Below are 16,807 nucleotides of genomic sequence, written 5' to 3' on the forward strand. Positions count from 1 at the left end.
GTAATTACTTGCTTGGTTGCTGAGTTTTTAGACTCTAAGTTTTTGGGGCGCAGTCCAAGTTGGTCTGGTGTCTGGAATGAGACTGGGACCTAATAAAAAGGAGTGTCCACACAGGAGCTCAAATGGGCTGTACCCTGTAGCATTCCGAGGACAGGCCTGAATTCTGAGAAGGGAAAGTGGTAAAAGTATTGTCTAGTCCTTTTTAAGTTGGTGACTGAGCTTGGTGAGGTGTGTTTTTAAAAGACCATTAGTCCGTTCTACCTTTCCTGAAGATTGAGGGCAGTAAAGGATATAAAGGTTTCACTGAATACAAAGAGCCTGAGAAACTGCTTGGGTGATTTGACTAATAAAGGCTGGTCTGCTATCAGACTGTATAGAGGTGGGAAGGCCAAACCGAGGAATTATGTCTGACAGAAGGGAAGAAATGACCACGGTGGCCTTCTCAGACCCTCTAGGAAAGGCCACTACCTACCTAGTGAAAGTGTCTACCCAGACCAAGAGGTATTTTAGTTTCCTGACTCGAGGCATGTGAGTAAAGTCAATTTGCCCATCCTGGGAGGGGGCAAATCCCTAAGCTTGATGTGTAGGGAAGGGAGGGGGCCTGAGAAATTCCTGAGGAGTAGTAGAATAGCAGATGGAACACTGAGAAGTGATTTCCTTGAGGATAGATTTCAAGGATGGAAAGGAAATGAGAGGTTCTAAGAGACAGGCTAGTGGCTTGTAACCTCAATGGAAGAGGTTATGAAATGACGACAGAATAGAATGGGCCTGTGAGGCTAGAAGGAGATATTTTCCTTGGTCTAAGAACCATTTGCCTTGTATGGGAAGAGATTGATAGGTGGAAGTTTCAGCGGGGGAGAAGGTAGGAGTGACTGATGTGAAGGAGGAAAACTGCTATGAGGGATAGAAGTTGGAATGCTAGTTCATTTTTTAGCTAACATAACGTAAGCATTGTCCTGAGCAATGATATCTGATGCCTTTTGATGGCTGCTTTCTAGCTACCTTATCAGCATAATTGTTGTCTTGAGCAATGGTGGGGGGAAGAAAATAGATTTTGGAAGTTATGAGAACTGTAGAGAGTGAGTTGAGCATAGTTTGATTTGTAGGGCCTCTAACAGTATTAAAGCAGTGGCAGCCACTGCAAGCAGACATGAGGGCTAGGCTAAAACAGTGAGGTCAAGTTGTTTGGACAGAAAGGGTACAGGATGCGGTCTCGGCTCTTCGTGCCTAGGAAGGAAAGAAGTTGTTGTTTTGTAGAAGGGATTGGAGTTTGGGTGATTAGCCAGACACAATCAGCAGGGAGAGCATGTGTGTTTTTATGAGAATTATGCTGAGACAGGTAACAGATGAGGAAGAAATTCGGGGTTGACTGAAGTAATGGGGGCTGTCTGTGAAGCCTTGCATCAGTACAGCCCGGGAAATTTGCTGAGCCTGGTGGGTGTCAGGGTCAGTCCAAGTGAAAGCAAACAGAGGCTGGGATGAAGGGTGCAAAGGAATAGTAAGGAAAGTACGTTTGAGATCCAGAACAGAATAATGGGTTGTGGAGGGAGGTATTGAGGATAGGAGAGTATATGGCTTTGGCACCATGGGGTGGATAGGCAAAACAATTTGGTTGATAAGGCGCAGATCTTGAAATCACCTGTAAGCCTTGTCTGGTTTTAGGACAGGTAAAATGGGGGAATTGTAAAGAGAGTTTATAGGCTTTAAAAGGCCATGCTGTAACAGGTGAGGGATAATGGGCTTTAATCCTTTTAAAGCGTGCTGCAGGATGGGATACTGGCGTTGAGCCAGGTAAGGGTTTTAATGGGATGTAAGGGGTGCGTGATCGGTCGCCAAGGAGGGAGTAAAGGTGTCCTATACTTGTGGTTTAAGGTGGGGAGATACAAAGGGAGGATGTGAAGGAGGCTTTGAACTGGGAAAAAGGGTGGCAGTGAGGTGTGGCTATAGTCCAGGAACAGTCAGGGAAGCAGATAATTTAGTGAAAATGTCTCATCCTAATAAGGGAGCTGGGCAGGTGGGGATAACTAAAAAACATTGCATAAAGTAATGTTGTCCAAGTTGGCACTAGAGTAGGGGAGTTTTAAGAGGTTTAGAAGCCTGGCCGTCAATACTCACAACAGTTATGGAGGCAAGGGAAGCAGGCCTTTGAAAAGAAGATAATGTGGAGTTGGTAGCCTCCATTCTGATTAAGAAGGGTACGGACTTACCCACCACTGTGAGAGTTACCTGAAGCTCGGTGTCCATGATGGTCCAGGGGACTTCCGAGGCAATCAGGCAGCGTCAGTCTTCAGTCACTAAGCCAAGAAGATCTGGAAAAGAGTCAGCCAGAGCCTTGGGTCAAAGTTCCAGGGGCTCTGGAAGTGGCTGCCAGGTGAGTTGAACAGTCCGATTTTTCAGTGGGGTCCCGCACAGATGGGACACGGCTTAGGAGGAATCCTGGGCTGCGGACATTCCTTGGCCTAGTTTCCAGATTTCCAGCACTTGAAGCAAGTTTCTGGGGGAGGCGGTCCTGGAGGAATGCCTGGCTGCTGCAGTTCAGGCATTTGGAAGTTCTTGTGCACTGGAGACGTGGCTGGGGTTTCTCTCATAGTGGAGGCAAGGAATTGCAACTCAGAAATACATTGCTACTTGGCTGCCTCTACTTTATTATTGTACAGCTTGAAGGCGAGGTTCATTAAGTCCTGTGGTGGGGTTTGAGGGCCAGAATTTAATTTTGGGGGTTTTATTTAATGTCGGGAGCGGATTGAGTAATAAAATGTATATTGAGAATAAGACGGCCTTTTGACCTTTTAAGGTCTAGGGCTGTAAAGCGTCTCAGGGTTGCTGCCAAATGAGCCATGAACCGTGCTGGGTTTTTCATATTTGATGAAAAAGAGCCTAAACGATAACTGATTTGGGAGAGGTCGGATAAAGAAAAAGGAGCACTAACCTTGACTATGTCTTTAACTCCAGCCACCTTTTTAAGAGGAAATTGCTGGGCAGGTGCAGGAGGGCTAGTCGAAGAATGGAACTGTAAGCCAGATCAGGTGTGAGGAGGGGAGGTGATAAAAGGATTATAGGGTAGGGGAGCGGAGGCTGAGGAAAAATTGGGACCTAGCTCAGCCTGGTGAGGAGGGGAGAGGTCAGATGGGTCTGTAGAAAAGGAAGATTAGAAAACCTCAGCTATGCTTGGGGTTGGGACTGAGGGGATAGGCGGGAGGGAAAGAAGGAAGATTTGGGACGAGTTGCATTGGGAACAGAGACTAGGGAGGGACCGATGTGTAAAAGAATGCCTGGATGTCAGGCACCTCAGACCGTTTGCCTATTTTACGACAAGAATTATTTAGATCTTGTAGGATGGAAAAATTGAAAGTGCTGTTTTCTGGCTATTTGGAATCACTGTCGAATTTGTATTGGGGTCAAGCGGCACTGTAGAAGAAAATAAGGCGTTTAGGTTTTAGGTCAGGTGTGAGTTGAAGAGGTTTTAAGTTCTTAAGAACACAGGCTAAGGGAGAAGAAGGAGGGATGGAGGGTGGAAGGTTGCCCATAGTGAAGGAGGCAAGCCCAGAGCAAAGAGAGAGTAGAGACATGGAGAGAAGGGGTTGGGGGGGTTCTTGCCCTCCAGAAAAGCGGGAAAGGGGTCAGGATGCAGAGATAAGGGGTTGGGCACAGAGATAAGGGATCAGGAGTTTCTTGCCCCCCAGAAAAGAGGGAAAGGGGTAGAGACGTGGAGATAAGGGGTTGGGGGGTCCTTGCCACCCAGAAAAGCGGAGAAGGGGTCAGCAGGTTCTTGCCCCCTGGAAAAGCAGAGACGGGGTAGAGACAGGGAGAGAAGGGGTCGGGGGTTTTGACCCCGCCCCCACCCCCCCAGCCCCCAGCCCCCACCACCCCCCCAGCCCCCACCACCCCCCCAGCTGCCATCCCCCTGCCCCATCCCCCCCCACCGCCCTCCTACCCCCACCCCTCAGCCCCCATCCCCCTGTCCCCATCCCCCCTCCCCCCCCCATCCCCCCCCCCCCCCCCCCCCCCCCCCATCCCCCGCCACCCCCACCCCACCCCACCCCCACCAGAAAAGCAGTACATGCCGCTAAGGGTGAAGGACCAAGGCAGGCATCCCTTCGTGGTCAGACACCTCTGAAACATGGGTGAATAATCAGGCAGGCGTCCTCCGCCTGATTAAACACCAAGGGAAGACTGTCTTCCCCAGTCCGTGACTGGCGCCAGAGTTTTGGGTCCATGGATAAAAGGCATCGCCTTTGTCTCTACCAGAAAAGGAAAGGAACTGAAATTAAGAGAAGGGAGAGATTGAAGTGTGGCGCCAAGATTGAAAGGAGAAAGAGGTTGAGGGATAGTGAGAGAGGCTGGAGAAGAGAATAAAAAGAGGGACCTTACGGGATTTAAAATTGTTGAGATGTTCCTTGGGCTGGTGGGTCTGAGGACCCAAGATTGTAGGTGGATCTTTCTCACGGAGCAAAGAGGAGAAGGACGGGGGATTGATCTCCCAAGGGAGGTCCCCTATCCGAGTCACGGCACTAACATGTCATGCGCGTCCATGTGAAGAGACCACCAAACAGGCTTCGTGTGAGCAATAAAGCTTTTTAATCACCTGGGTGATGGACGGCTGAGTCCAAAAAGAGAGTCAGCCAAGGGAGATAGGGGTGGGGCTGTTTTACAGGATTTGGGTAGGTAAAGGAAAATTACAGTCAAAGGGGGTTGTTCTCTGGCGGGCAGGGGCGGGGGGTCACAAGGTGCTCAGTTGGGGAGCTTTTGAGCCAGGATGAGCCAGGAAAAGGAATTTCACAAGGTAATGTCATCAGTTAAGGCAGGAACCAGCCATCTGGGTGTGTACGTGCAGGTCACAGGGGATATGATGGCTTAGCTTTGGCTCAGAGGCCTGACACCCAGTACTGTGCTAAGCACCAGGGATCGAGAGATAAAAGACACATTCCTTCCTTTCACGTTGCCCATATGGTTTTAATGGGGCATAAAAAAAAATGCATGTTAGTCATAATTATTAAGAATCGGACTACTATATATAAAATACAGTGTGTGCACTTTGCTTCAGAAACAGCAACTCTCTTGTCACTTGAGCCATGGTAGAATCTGATTTTGCCATTGCCGGATTACCAAGGAGTGCTCCTAAGGTGGAGGCCGGTTATTTGTATTTGCTCAGTTTCATATCATTGCTTCTCTAGTTGCAAAGTTGCTATTGTTACTAATATTAATCATTCTTTACACCTAATAATGGGCTTGTACTTTTCCGAAGTGAATTTCAACATAGGAACTAAGAATTGATTTGTACTATAGAATAAAAAAATACCGTTAGAAAAGATCACGCATGCTGAAATAGGCTGCAAAGGAAGCTGTGAAACCTTCTTTGATGGTTTTAAGGAGAAGGAATTCATGGCTGTTTTGGATGATCATGTTACATCGTGCAGCAGGGATGGTGGAAAACAGGAAAGCAGAGTAATGAGCCAGATCACTACTTTCTATTTCTGTAAATGTAGATGACTAGAGAAATGTAAAGTGTAGAAACTCCCTTACACATTACAGTCAACTTAGTTTTAGCACAATGGCTGATTGGTCTTCCAATAGTCATTGTTGCCTCGGACTGGACAAAAGAGCAGCCTTTCCTATACTTTTTCTTTAAGTCCTTCATTCCAGCCCATAGCCTAGCACAGGCTCACACCTCCCCACCACTGTAGGAAGTGCCCTAAGTAGTGTTGCATGGAGTCTATTATCATGAAAACTGAGCTCAATCTAGAATAGACTGTGCTGTTCTGTAAAGTTCACAGGTACTTTCTCTTAGATCTCTGCATAAGGATATGCAAGTGACTAGACTTAATCCCAAACCGTAAATTTATCTTGTTTCCTATTAAAGATAAATCATTGGTGAAAAATAATTTGAAATGGTGACAATTTGGAATAATTTCAAAAACTAAAAGAGATTATTTATACATGAGCATTTGGTGTGTATTTTGCCACATAACATATTTTGTGTATTTCACTAGCAATTCCTTCTCCTCAAAACCACAAAAATATCTAATTACTACTTTTTAAAATAACGTATTTGTGTATGCTGTTTTGTTCTAAATGTAAATCAGTAGTCTCTGGGTATAGAAAAAGTGATAATAATTGTAGTCATATAAATGTTTATGTTATACTATGTAATACATTGAGGTATCTCTGAAAGAATAATACATCATAAGACAGTTGTAAATGTTCATGTATCTTTATCATGTAATTACTAAAAAATATAATGAAGTTTTTCTATTAATTTTTGTATGTAATTATTACATGAAAATGAACTAAATCAAACTGTAACCCCATATGTGTATTTAGTGTATATGTGTGTATGTATATATGTGTATATATATTCACGTGTATGTACATGTGCATGTATATATGTGTGTATATATATTCACGTGTGTGTATGCATATGTGTATGTATGTATGTGTGTATATATATTCACATGTGTGTATGTATATGTGTATGTATATATGTGTATATATATTCACGTGTGTGTATGTATATGTATAGGTATGGTGCTTGTGTATATGTATGGTGCTACTCTCTGTGGGTTTAGAGAGTATAGAAAGGAGACTGATAGGCTTCTTAATAGGGTTGTAGTTTCTTGGCCTTTTCAAACACTTTCTGGAACCTTCATGGGTTTAGAAAGCAGAAATTCAGCTGGTGAATTCAGATCTACTCACAGTTTATTGGATAGCTTAATACACTGATAATATTTTAATAACAAAAATTGTCCCAAGAAAGTAAAGGAAAACAAAATTGCTTTTTATCTTAAAAGAATAAAGTATTAATGAAAATATATTTGGCTTATTCATTTAATGACTGTTCAAAATCTAAATATTTTCTATCACAGGCCCACAGATGTGACCCTTACTCTGAAAGATCCTCATTATCCTGACCATGATCTTGGAATCATTTTGCTCTCAGTCATCCTTACCCCTAAAGAAGGAGAGTCCAGGGATGTGGTAAGTTCCCCCACAGCCTAGTAGGAGCTCTTTCTTGCTCTCTCTTGTTCGAATGTTGTGAGCCTTTCTTTGGACCCAGAGGTAGTAATGAAGAGAAGCTGCCTATGAAAATATGCCCTGTTCTTTATTTCTGTGAGTATCCTAGGTATTGCTCATTCATGCTTATTGTATCTTTTCAACTCTAATTTCCTGTTCCACCCTCCAGATCAGAACCTCTTGTTGTAAATAAGAAACAGATTTGAATTTTTATTTTAATTTTATTTCTCAATTTCAGACATGTTATATTATAGGCAAATATTAGTATTCATTTGGGGAATACATTTATTAGTGAATTGAATACTTGGAATTCCACGTTAAGGTATCCAGACCCTGCTGTTTTGACTGCATTGTCAGGTGTACCACAACAGAGAAAATGAGGTGAAATTATAACAGAGTTTCTGCTTTCTGGTATTTGTTTACTGAATGATAAGTGAGTACTTTTCATCTTCTTGATGGGCTTCCATATTGATATTACCCATTTTTCAGCACTAGCTGTCTGTACGTCCTTGCACACCATGCTGCTATGAGAAACTGACAAGGGACACAGAGGAGCCAATTACTCCCCCCGTGTTGAAGTGACATTAAAAAATATCAGGCTTGACCCACATCAGTATGCTTACTAGTGTACTTTCTGCCACAACTTGCCAGAGATTATTTATTAGACTCAATGTGCTTTCATGTGCCTGGGAACTACTCTAACTAGCTCTGACTATAACACATTTTAGTAGTAGACATAATTTTTTTAGGCAAGTCGAAGTACTCTATTTCAGCAATGTATGTATTGCTGTCCTGAAATAATGCATGATTAAAGTTGGTTATAGATTGTCTGCTGGAAAGGTATTGTTGGCATTTTCCACTAGACTGTAGGTAAATATTGTGAAATTCAACTTCAAATTTGGAAATACTTTAAACTCATTGAAAAATTCACCCTTCCAAGAATTATTTCTCTCCATCCTTTTTAGAAATGTAATGATGACACGTATGTTTATATATAATATTTGCTAAATTGGGTTAAGTATCTGTACTTCATTCACTGAGGAAGAAGTTTCTCTTTTTAGATAAGAATTACCAGATAGTAATACCTAGTGTGAGAACTTAGCTTGGTAAAATTATGTATGTATGTGTGCACATGCACCCTTGTGCAGAGGGGTGGGTGAGAAACAATTTTTACAAAAAGTATTTAGAAATGAAAGCCCGTCATCTTAGAAGTCACTACTTCAGAAGACATTATTTCACCCAGCACAAGCCAAGAAGTATAACCTAGCTGGCTAATCCATACATAGGAATCAATTGTAAATGTTCATTTTGTGTTTTATTCAAATAATTCAATGAGTCTAGTATTCACCAAGAACCTACTTTAAGCTGGTTCCTGTGCTGAACACTTAGGATACAATAGAACTTAGACCCAGTGGAGAACCCAGGAATCAATTAATCACTGATAGGAACAACTGTTTTAAATGCTGTGAAAAAGAGGTACATACTGCTGAAAGAGCAAATATAGGAAAATTTTTAGTAGCCAGGGGTTAAGGATTCTCGAAGGAAGTCAAATAACACCTGAAATATGAAGTGTAAAACAGGCCTTAATAAAGCAAAAACAAGAAAGAGAGGTGGTATTTAAAGCAGAGGAGACAACACACACAAAGGCCAGGTGACAAGAGGAACCATGTTGCATTTCAAGAATTGAAAAACCACTGGAGTTTAGAGAAGGTGGAAGCAAAGACAGTGTGGGTGATCAGAGTGCATAACGACACTGGGGTGGAAGGACGATGCCCAGACTGTGTAGAACTCATTGACCATGTTAAGTTTTGGGTCTTTCCCCAAAAAACTGTGGGGATCCATTGAAAGATCTGTGAATCGAAAGCAGTGGAATCGTATTTGCCTTTTGAAAATCTTTGTGGCTGCATTGTAGAAAATATATTGAAGGGGTAAGAATGGGTACCTGGAGACCAATTAGGAGGCCATGGCGAAAATCCAGGTGAAAGATGATGGAACTTTGGATTAGAACTGTCAGAGGTAGAGATGGAGGGAAATTGGCAGGTTTACCTATAGGAGGTAAAAATCAAGAAGACTTGATGATAGAATATCCTTGTGCTGGGGTTCTTTGTTATTTTAATGAAGGACAGCACTTCATAAATCAAGATACCTAAGTGTCTGAGATCCTGTGTAGTCCCAGACCATCTAAACTTGCAATATTCCTGGAGATTGGAATGATATAGCAGCGATTGTGGTGATTTGGGTGATGTGATAATGTACAGTCAACTGAATTTTTACATTAAAGGGATGTTTATTAAACACTCTAACATCAAACTGAGGGTTTGAGGGAGCAAGTTAATATCAGGAGACCCTACTATGAAGCTGCTGAGTTGTTCTAAATTACACAGAAATATATGTCAACAAAGGCAAAGTAGTTTCCAACATTATTTTTTCTTCAACAATCCTTCAAAAATCCCTCAATCTCCAGGGTTGTTCAAATTTATTTTTTAAATATAAGAATTATTTAAAAATATTACAGTGCCTGGGAGCTGATCATCAGTAAGTTATCAAACACAAATAAAGAAGAAAATAGGTGGGTTACATTAAAGTAGTTATATATCAAAAATATGGTTTTCTTCACCTTCTTTTCCTCCTTTTCCTTTCTCTTCATATCTCTTCAGCCACATTCACCCTTAACACAAAAAGTTCCTTCTGAAATCCTCATGCTATTTTCTTGGCTCAAATCCATTTGACTACCCCAGATTTTTTGGAAGAAATCTTTCCAAAGGTATTTTTCATCTCAGAAAGTTTTTTTGCATTCATTGCCTTACTTCATGCCCTCTTCTTTCAAAGTTCCAGAGAGCACATGCAGCGCTCTCTGCTGCATTAAGAGAGAAATGGTGTCTTCTCTCCTTCTCTCCTGTTATTGACTCTCTTATGGCTTCTTTCTTCATCAGAGAAGCAAGTGGCTCAACCAGGGCTTAGAAAAGACACAGTGATCAAGTCTGTTCAGAGCCAGCCTCTGACTGGTGAACATCCTTGTACTTTCCGTCCTGACCTCGGTCACCCCTGAGGAAGCAGAGAGAAGGGTAACCAGTGTGGTTATCCTGGCTCATCCTCGTGGGTACAATCAATAGCTGAGGCATGGGCTTGGTTGTATAGAAGCAAGCAGGGCCAGAGGAGAGGGGAGAAAGGAGGGAGGGGAGAAAGATTCCCCCTTGGAGATTCTACTGGGATTCAGTATCCTGGCTATTGGGATGTCCTAAATTTGAACCTGGGTTTGTAAATATATGCTCTACGTTATGAAAATGCCCCAAAATACATATAAATTGGCTTTTCTTTTGTGTTTGTCCTACATTGCAGTTCTATAACTATTTTATTAAGCTCTCTAAAACTGATTCTTATATTTAGCAACACTGGTTGTTAGGTTTTGAAACTCTGAATAAGAACCATTTGTAGGCATCTGTATAAAACAAAATACTTATTGATCATCTACTAAGCATTATACTAGGCTTTATAACACCCTCTTTCTTCTTCTTCTAAGTTTTCAGTGACTTGTGGCTATTTCTCTAATTAAATGGAAACTTCTGGTGAGAAATTTTAAGGCTCTCCAACAAGCAATGTATGTTCCCTCACTGTAACTTCTGTCCCAGCCATACAAACTCCTTCACGGTTCACCTTCTCTCAAGTCCAGGCTTTCTTCAGCGTTACCTGTGTACCTAAAATATGCCTATGTATAGTTCACCTTGCCTCCATCCTACATCCTATCACTCATAAGAGGGGAATTATATATATATAATACATAAAGTCTTCCCTATGATGACTTCAAAAGACCAAGTGGGGGTATATTTTTTTTTTCTTACCTCAATATTCAAATCCCAGAATTGAGGATTGTCACAAACAGTATCAACTCATGATTAAATAATGATTTAATTTTCTTTTGTAAGTTCTCAAAATTAGTATATTAATGATAATCTGCTTGAAATCAAGCCTTATTGGTCTTCCCACAGAATTCTAATGATTGACAATAAATTATAAACCCATCACTGTATTTTCTTCATTCTGTAACATGTCAAATATCAGCTTAGTAATTTTTCTGGGCTACATTTGAAGTTTCTTGGTTAAAAATCACAGATCCAATGTATCTTCTAGTTAAATTTTCAGATATCTAAAAGACATAACATACTGCAGCTGTAAAAATGGCATGCTGAACCTTCACAAATTATTCAGAAACAAATTTTATTTAGAGAAATTTAAGCTAAAAATGCAACAAACCAGAAATCAGTTACTGTATGCTTCACAATCCCTAGAAAACGAGAATTATGTAAGAAAGGAATAAAGGCAAATTTTACATTGACCCTCACAGAGTAAAATTACAAGAGTTCTGTTCTCTTTGATTACTAGCTCAGAAATAATTTATTTCAGGCTTTTAGCACTGAAGATGTTAGTTCAAAAACCACATGTTTATTCGTATGCCTGTATTGATAAAACTTTGCTAAATATTTTATATGTATTAAAAATGGAGAATGAAAGAGATGTGTTTCAAGAGCCTTTTACAGATAAAACCTAATGATCAAATAGGAAATAGAACATTAATGTGAATAAAATGCTATGCCAAGGTAGGAAGAAATGAGTAACTGGAAGTACAGAGTCCTTAGCATTACAAAGTGGTAAGATTTCTAAAACAGTCATCTTGTGAGTTTTTTATGCACTGTTAATAGTAACAATACGTTCCATGAATTATGCAGTTGGGATGATTTCTCCTTGTGTGGATTGCCAGCTCTAGAAATCAGTAAAAGTGAAGAACGAGTTGAAAAACCTATCAGCCTACTGAATCTACTAAAGCCTCTAAAATATTCAATGTCTAATTGCAGCAATTTGTATTTCATAGGTGCCATATCAAAATCTTCTCCATTGAGGTCATGATTGAGTCTTTTAAAAAAATTCCCAGATGTGAACAGATATATATGTATATACATTTTAAGTCTCCAGCATTGTGTGTACAAGAAACCAAAACCTCCTTGGGGGGCATGCTGATGAGTTGCATGGCACAATTGTCATTTCTGTTTTGATTGCATGTCCTATTTTTGAACCTGTAAAAGTGTGTAGTGCATATATGTGTGTCCTATATATGGCAATTTGTCTGATAGTGTGTTTGAGTTCTTTCTGGCTCTTTTTCTAGCAGAGTTCAATCCACAGCTTTCTTCATTGGAGAATTTGTGAAATAAAAGTGAGTTAATTTGTGTTACACACTCTCTTAAATAACCTAGACCTACAAATTGCTTGCCTAAGGCTAAAAAATAGAAAATTCAAAGAAACATATGAATGACCTTAGTTGGCCTTTGATGAATTAAAAAAAAAAAAAAAAAAACTTCTTTGTCTTGGATTAGTTTTGATATTCTTCAGAATTATTACACAGCCAACATTTGAAGAAATATCTACCTACAAAAAGTTGAATATATGTATGCTTTATAAGATGTATGTTACTATTGTATCTAATTATTCTGTGATTTTTTATATGTACAGTAGTTATATAATTGCCTAAAAAGTCACTTCAACAAAAGATAAAAATTAAAAAACGGATTGAGATTGTGGAGTCTTTTAAAAACAATTCCTTCTGCAGCTCTATCACAAGCCATATTTTTATGCTACTTCATTCCTTTTACTGGCTTCAAGGAAGTTGAGCTGCTAATGAAGAATTTGAATTGTACTATAATAATATCAGGTAATAATCCTTTCAAAAATTAATTCATATGTTTCTCAGCTGAAGTTAAGATCATAGAGCAAAAAATAAATCTTATTTTTCTATAATTTGCTTCATCTTCTATTTTTAACAATCCCCAATCTTCCTTCTCTAACATGTCTCACAGATAGCGAGAAAACATTATTAATAGTTTATCTATTAAATTAATTTTCTTTTTAACTTTTGTACTGTTTTAGTTTTATTGAATTGACCTTAACCCAACTACCTAAAAGAAAAAGGGACTTAGAAGTGAGATACTTAAACCCATTGCTTTGCTAGTAGATTTGGCTCAAGAGGCAGAAATGTTATAAAATCTAGGGTCATTTTGAGAGTCACTGGGTATAGTAATAGAACTTTAGATACTGAATTAGGAAAATAATGAATGGGTTCTCATAACTGCTAAATCTTTCCTATTTATACTTAGGGTAATCACTGACTTTTTATTGTATCAGTTTCTCAATCTGAAAAAGAAAACCTTGCAGCCTGCTTATAAAGCTATTTTGAGAGACAGGACAAATACTGGCCCTATATTTTGTTTTACTGTAGAAGGTTAATTTTATGTGGTGCTTGTGAGTCAGGGGATGTGACTTTGTGGAATCCTTGTAATATTGACTAGGGTTACCATGAGATTTCACTCTTTCTAATGTTCTATGGCCCTTTTACATAGCATAACATTTCTTATATAATAGAATTTTATATGATAAAATTCTCAGATGCTAGATAATGATGATAAATGACCGTGAATTAGTAGATTGTACTTTTTATATATCTTAATTGTTATTGATTGATTTGACTCAAAATATTGTCTCTAGGAGATACCATTCTTTGTCCATTGAAACTCTGCTTGGTGAGAAAGTTGAACATTTATTATCCAACTCTTATGGGGCAGTTTTTGTAAATATAACATACCACTTAAGTATTTGGTTTCTAGTTGCCTTTTGGTGATGATGGAGGAAGTGGTGGTGGTGGTGATGATGATGATGATGATGATACTGATGATAATATATCATTTAACATCAAAAATAAAGATTTATTACATGTCCCCCTAGATGGCCACCTCTATAACCCAATGCTGGGATTTGTTGCTTCAAAATGAACTGGACATTTAGTACTTTGAAAACATAGATTATTTCTATAATAGTATTTGATAACAGTGCTTTGCAGTTTCCTGACTAAAAAAAAAAAAAGGAGGAGTGATGAGGAATCATAGTAACCTTAGGAAATCTATTATTATTTTATGTTTTGGTCAACATTTAATAAAGACTGTATGTAGAGAAAATATGCCCTATACGACCACTCCCTATAGAAAAGAGGAACTTATAATTATCTTTGAAAATGTTATGCTAGTCTTAGTTTTTACCCTAGAATGTACACATTCATTCTTGTGGTTTAGGTTAAAGGTTGCCCTCATTTTATATTAAAATCTTTCCATTTTTGTGTTATTCTAATGCATGAGTAGTTTCTGACATGGTTCTTTTTTATGGTGAATCCTCCTGAAAGAGATACAGTTCTTAAAGTGCATTTCTCTGATATACAAATATGGCACAAGCACTTTAAGCTATATTCCTTGCCCTGAATATTTCCTATTCTCCACTTCATCTGCCTTAAAGATAATAGTAAAGCAAAGAGAGGGGAAAGAGATTAATCAGGAAGGTTAATACTTCAGTGTTCATTGAGAAATTTTTTAAAGTGAAGAGAGGAAACAAAAAAAATCATTGAGCTTTTATGATTTAGTTTATTCAAGAGATTAGTGATCTTGGGGATGCATTACAAAGCTCTAGAACCTTAATTAAAACTTTTGGCCATACATATTTATTAGTATGACACAAACTAGTTTAAAGGATATGCTTTCACTAAACATTTCTTTTTTCTTTTTTTTTTTTTTTTGAGACGGAGTCTTGCTGTGTCACCCAGGCTGGAGTGCAGTGGCGCGATCTCAGCTCACTGCAAGCTCCACCTCCCGGGTTCACGCCATTCTCCTGCCTCAGCCTCCCGAGTAGCTGGGACTACAGGCGCCCGCCACCACACCCGGCTAATTTTTTTGTATTTAAAGTAGAGAAGGGGTTTCACTGTCTTAGCCAGGGTGGTCTGGATCTCCTGACCTCGTGATCCGCCCACCTTGGCCTCCCATAGAGCTGGGATTACAGGCGTGAGCCACCGCGGCAGGCCTCACTAAACATTTAGCAGGAAAATGCACTAGTAGCCATTACAGTATGCAGCATTTGTTTTCAATTGAAAGCATCTGTAGACTCTGATGTAGTTAAAGATGAACTGGAAGCAGAGACAATTCTACAATGCCACCAAAGCAAAAGATTTTGAATGTGTTTGAAGAGAAAAAATATTATATACCTGATCAAGTCATGTACACCCTCAACCTCCACCACCAAAAGGAGCCATTGGAAATTATGAGACACAATGTGTTTTTTCAGTCAGTAAAGGCATCCCAGTACTGGTCCCATTTTTTTTTTTTTTTTTTTTTTAACAAAGGAATAAATCAAATGAACTCTCACCAGAAAGACTGCTGGAATGTTAAAGTTGTTTCTCTAGTCGTGTGTGCGTGGAAAACAAGTTTTGTGTTGTACAATTGCTGCAGGAACTGTTTGCTGTTTCAAGGGCTAATGTTTCCGCTAAAAAACAACTGGCTGCCCTCTTCTGTACTTGAGTGAAAAGATAATGAAAATGCTTTATTTTATTTACAGACAATGCTAATGAGGAAGAGTTGGAAAAGATCAAGTAAGGTAATTCTTAGCTTGTGATCTTTCAGCTTTTCTTGTTGAGAAGAATTATCATCTGCTTTCCCAGATCTCTCTCATCTCTTCAAAGTATGCTACCAGATTTCATACTATCCGATTGTTACTTTTCCCCATAAATTTAAGCAAACCATGTGATGTTTTTTAAGTAGAAATCACACTGATCAATAGCTTCAAATCATTCTTTCACTATTTTCTGGTCACTTCTCAACATCATTCTCAGCATCTAGTCTCAACTATATATGCAACAGGGTCTAGAAAATTGCTTTGCGCCAGGAATAAAATGATGAGGCTAGGGGAGGGACAACTCCAGATAGAAGAAAGATTTGCACAATTTATTTTATTTTTGGGGGTCACAGAAAATTGAGTATAAAGCTTTCTAAACTCAGAAATTCCTGTATCATTACATCTTTAGAGTATACAATAAGAACCATTTTTCCCCATTGTCTCTTCTCACTTTAAGAAATAAAGTGAGAGGAGTTTATGGTTCCTGTAACTTACTAGGCCCCAGCTCTTTTGCAACTTGTAAGATATGCAAAATATAAACTAAGCGTTTAATTTGTTCAGTGGTGCTGCCACTCTTGGACACAGATATCAAGATGAAACAACTTTTATATGAATATACTTTGAAATAAATAAAAAGGATTTTACTTGTAAAAATCTTGTCTCCTCAAATTTCTACTTAGAGTCAGTATTCCTTTTTAATAGTGACTAACTTTTTTAGACCCTGGAACATGACAATCTTTTTCCTTCCATTCTGATTGAATCATGCTTTTACCTAAGCTTTTCTTTAATTTTGTCATTTTTATTACTGTGAATTAATATATATATATCAAAATGTTTTTATATTTATGGTAATGACTTAATCTATTTGAACAAGTGTCTCTTACTATACATTTTCTCCCTAATTCCTATGGCATTAATGACCAAAGAATAATTTGGCTCACAAAAAAGTCAGGACTCCCATTAAAATGGGAATAAAAATAAAAATAAAACTTTATTATTTTAATAAAATGAAAAACGCTTATTAAGGAAGGTTGCTGAATATTTCTAACTTAATGTTCACTGTGATTTTCACTAATCAAAGTTTCAAGATGTTTTGAAGAAATATTTGCACTGTTCATGTTTGTATTACTCTTTTTCCTTTGTAATTATAAAGTTATTGTTATATTAAAAGTGTATATATTTTTAAATTTATATAATTGGATATATTTGTGTAAAAAACATGACAACCCATCAATATGTAACAATATTCTTTCAGATATATTTAACATGCTAGAGCAAGATATTATATAATATTTAGTATTAATTAATGGGGATAATCCAT

General features: G+C 38.7%; 1 protein-coding gene across 13 annotated transcripts in view; it reads left to right on the forward strand.

Annotated features, from left to right (window-relative positions):
- MCTP1 (multiple C2 and transmembrane domain containing 1) overlaps positions 1 to 16,807 on the forward strand; it is a 594,209-nt gene that overhangs the window by 351,721 nt on the left and 225,681 nt on the right. For 7 of the 13 annotated variants that reach the window (XM_050794290.1, XM_050794291.1, XM_050794293.1 and 4 more), the window contains exons 5-6: positions 6,864 to 6,975; positions 15,430 to 15,468. In XM_050794290.1, the coding sequence (XP_050650247.1) occupies positions 6,864 to 6,975; positions 15,430 to 15,468 (151 nt within the window). Of the gene's footprint in view, positions 1 to 6,863; positions 6,976 to 12,169; positions 12,218 to 15,429; positions 15,469 to 16,807 lie in introns of all 13 variants that reach the window. The other 6 variants (XM_050794295.1, XM_050794296.1, XM_050794299.1 and 3 more) reach the window with 2 other exon arrangements.

Source organism: Macaca thibetana, chromosome 6, assembly GCF_024542745.1.
Source record: "Macaca thibetana thibetana isolate TM-01 chromosome 6, ASM2454274v1, whole genome shotgun sequence".
In the NCBI taxonomy this organism is placed as follows: Eukaryota; Metazoa; Chordata; class Mammalia; order Primates; family Cercopithecidae; genus Macaca; species Macaca thibetana.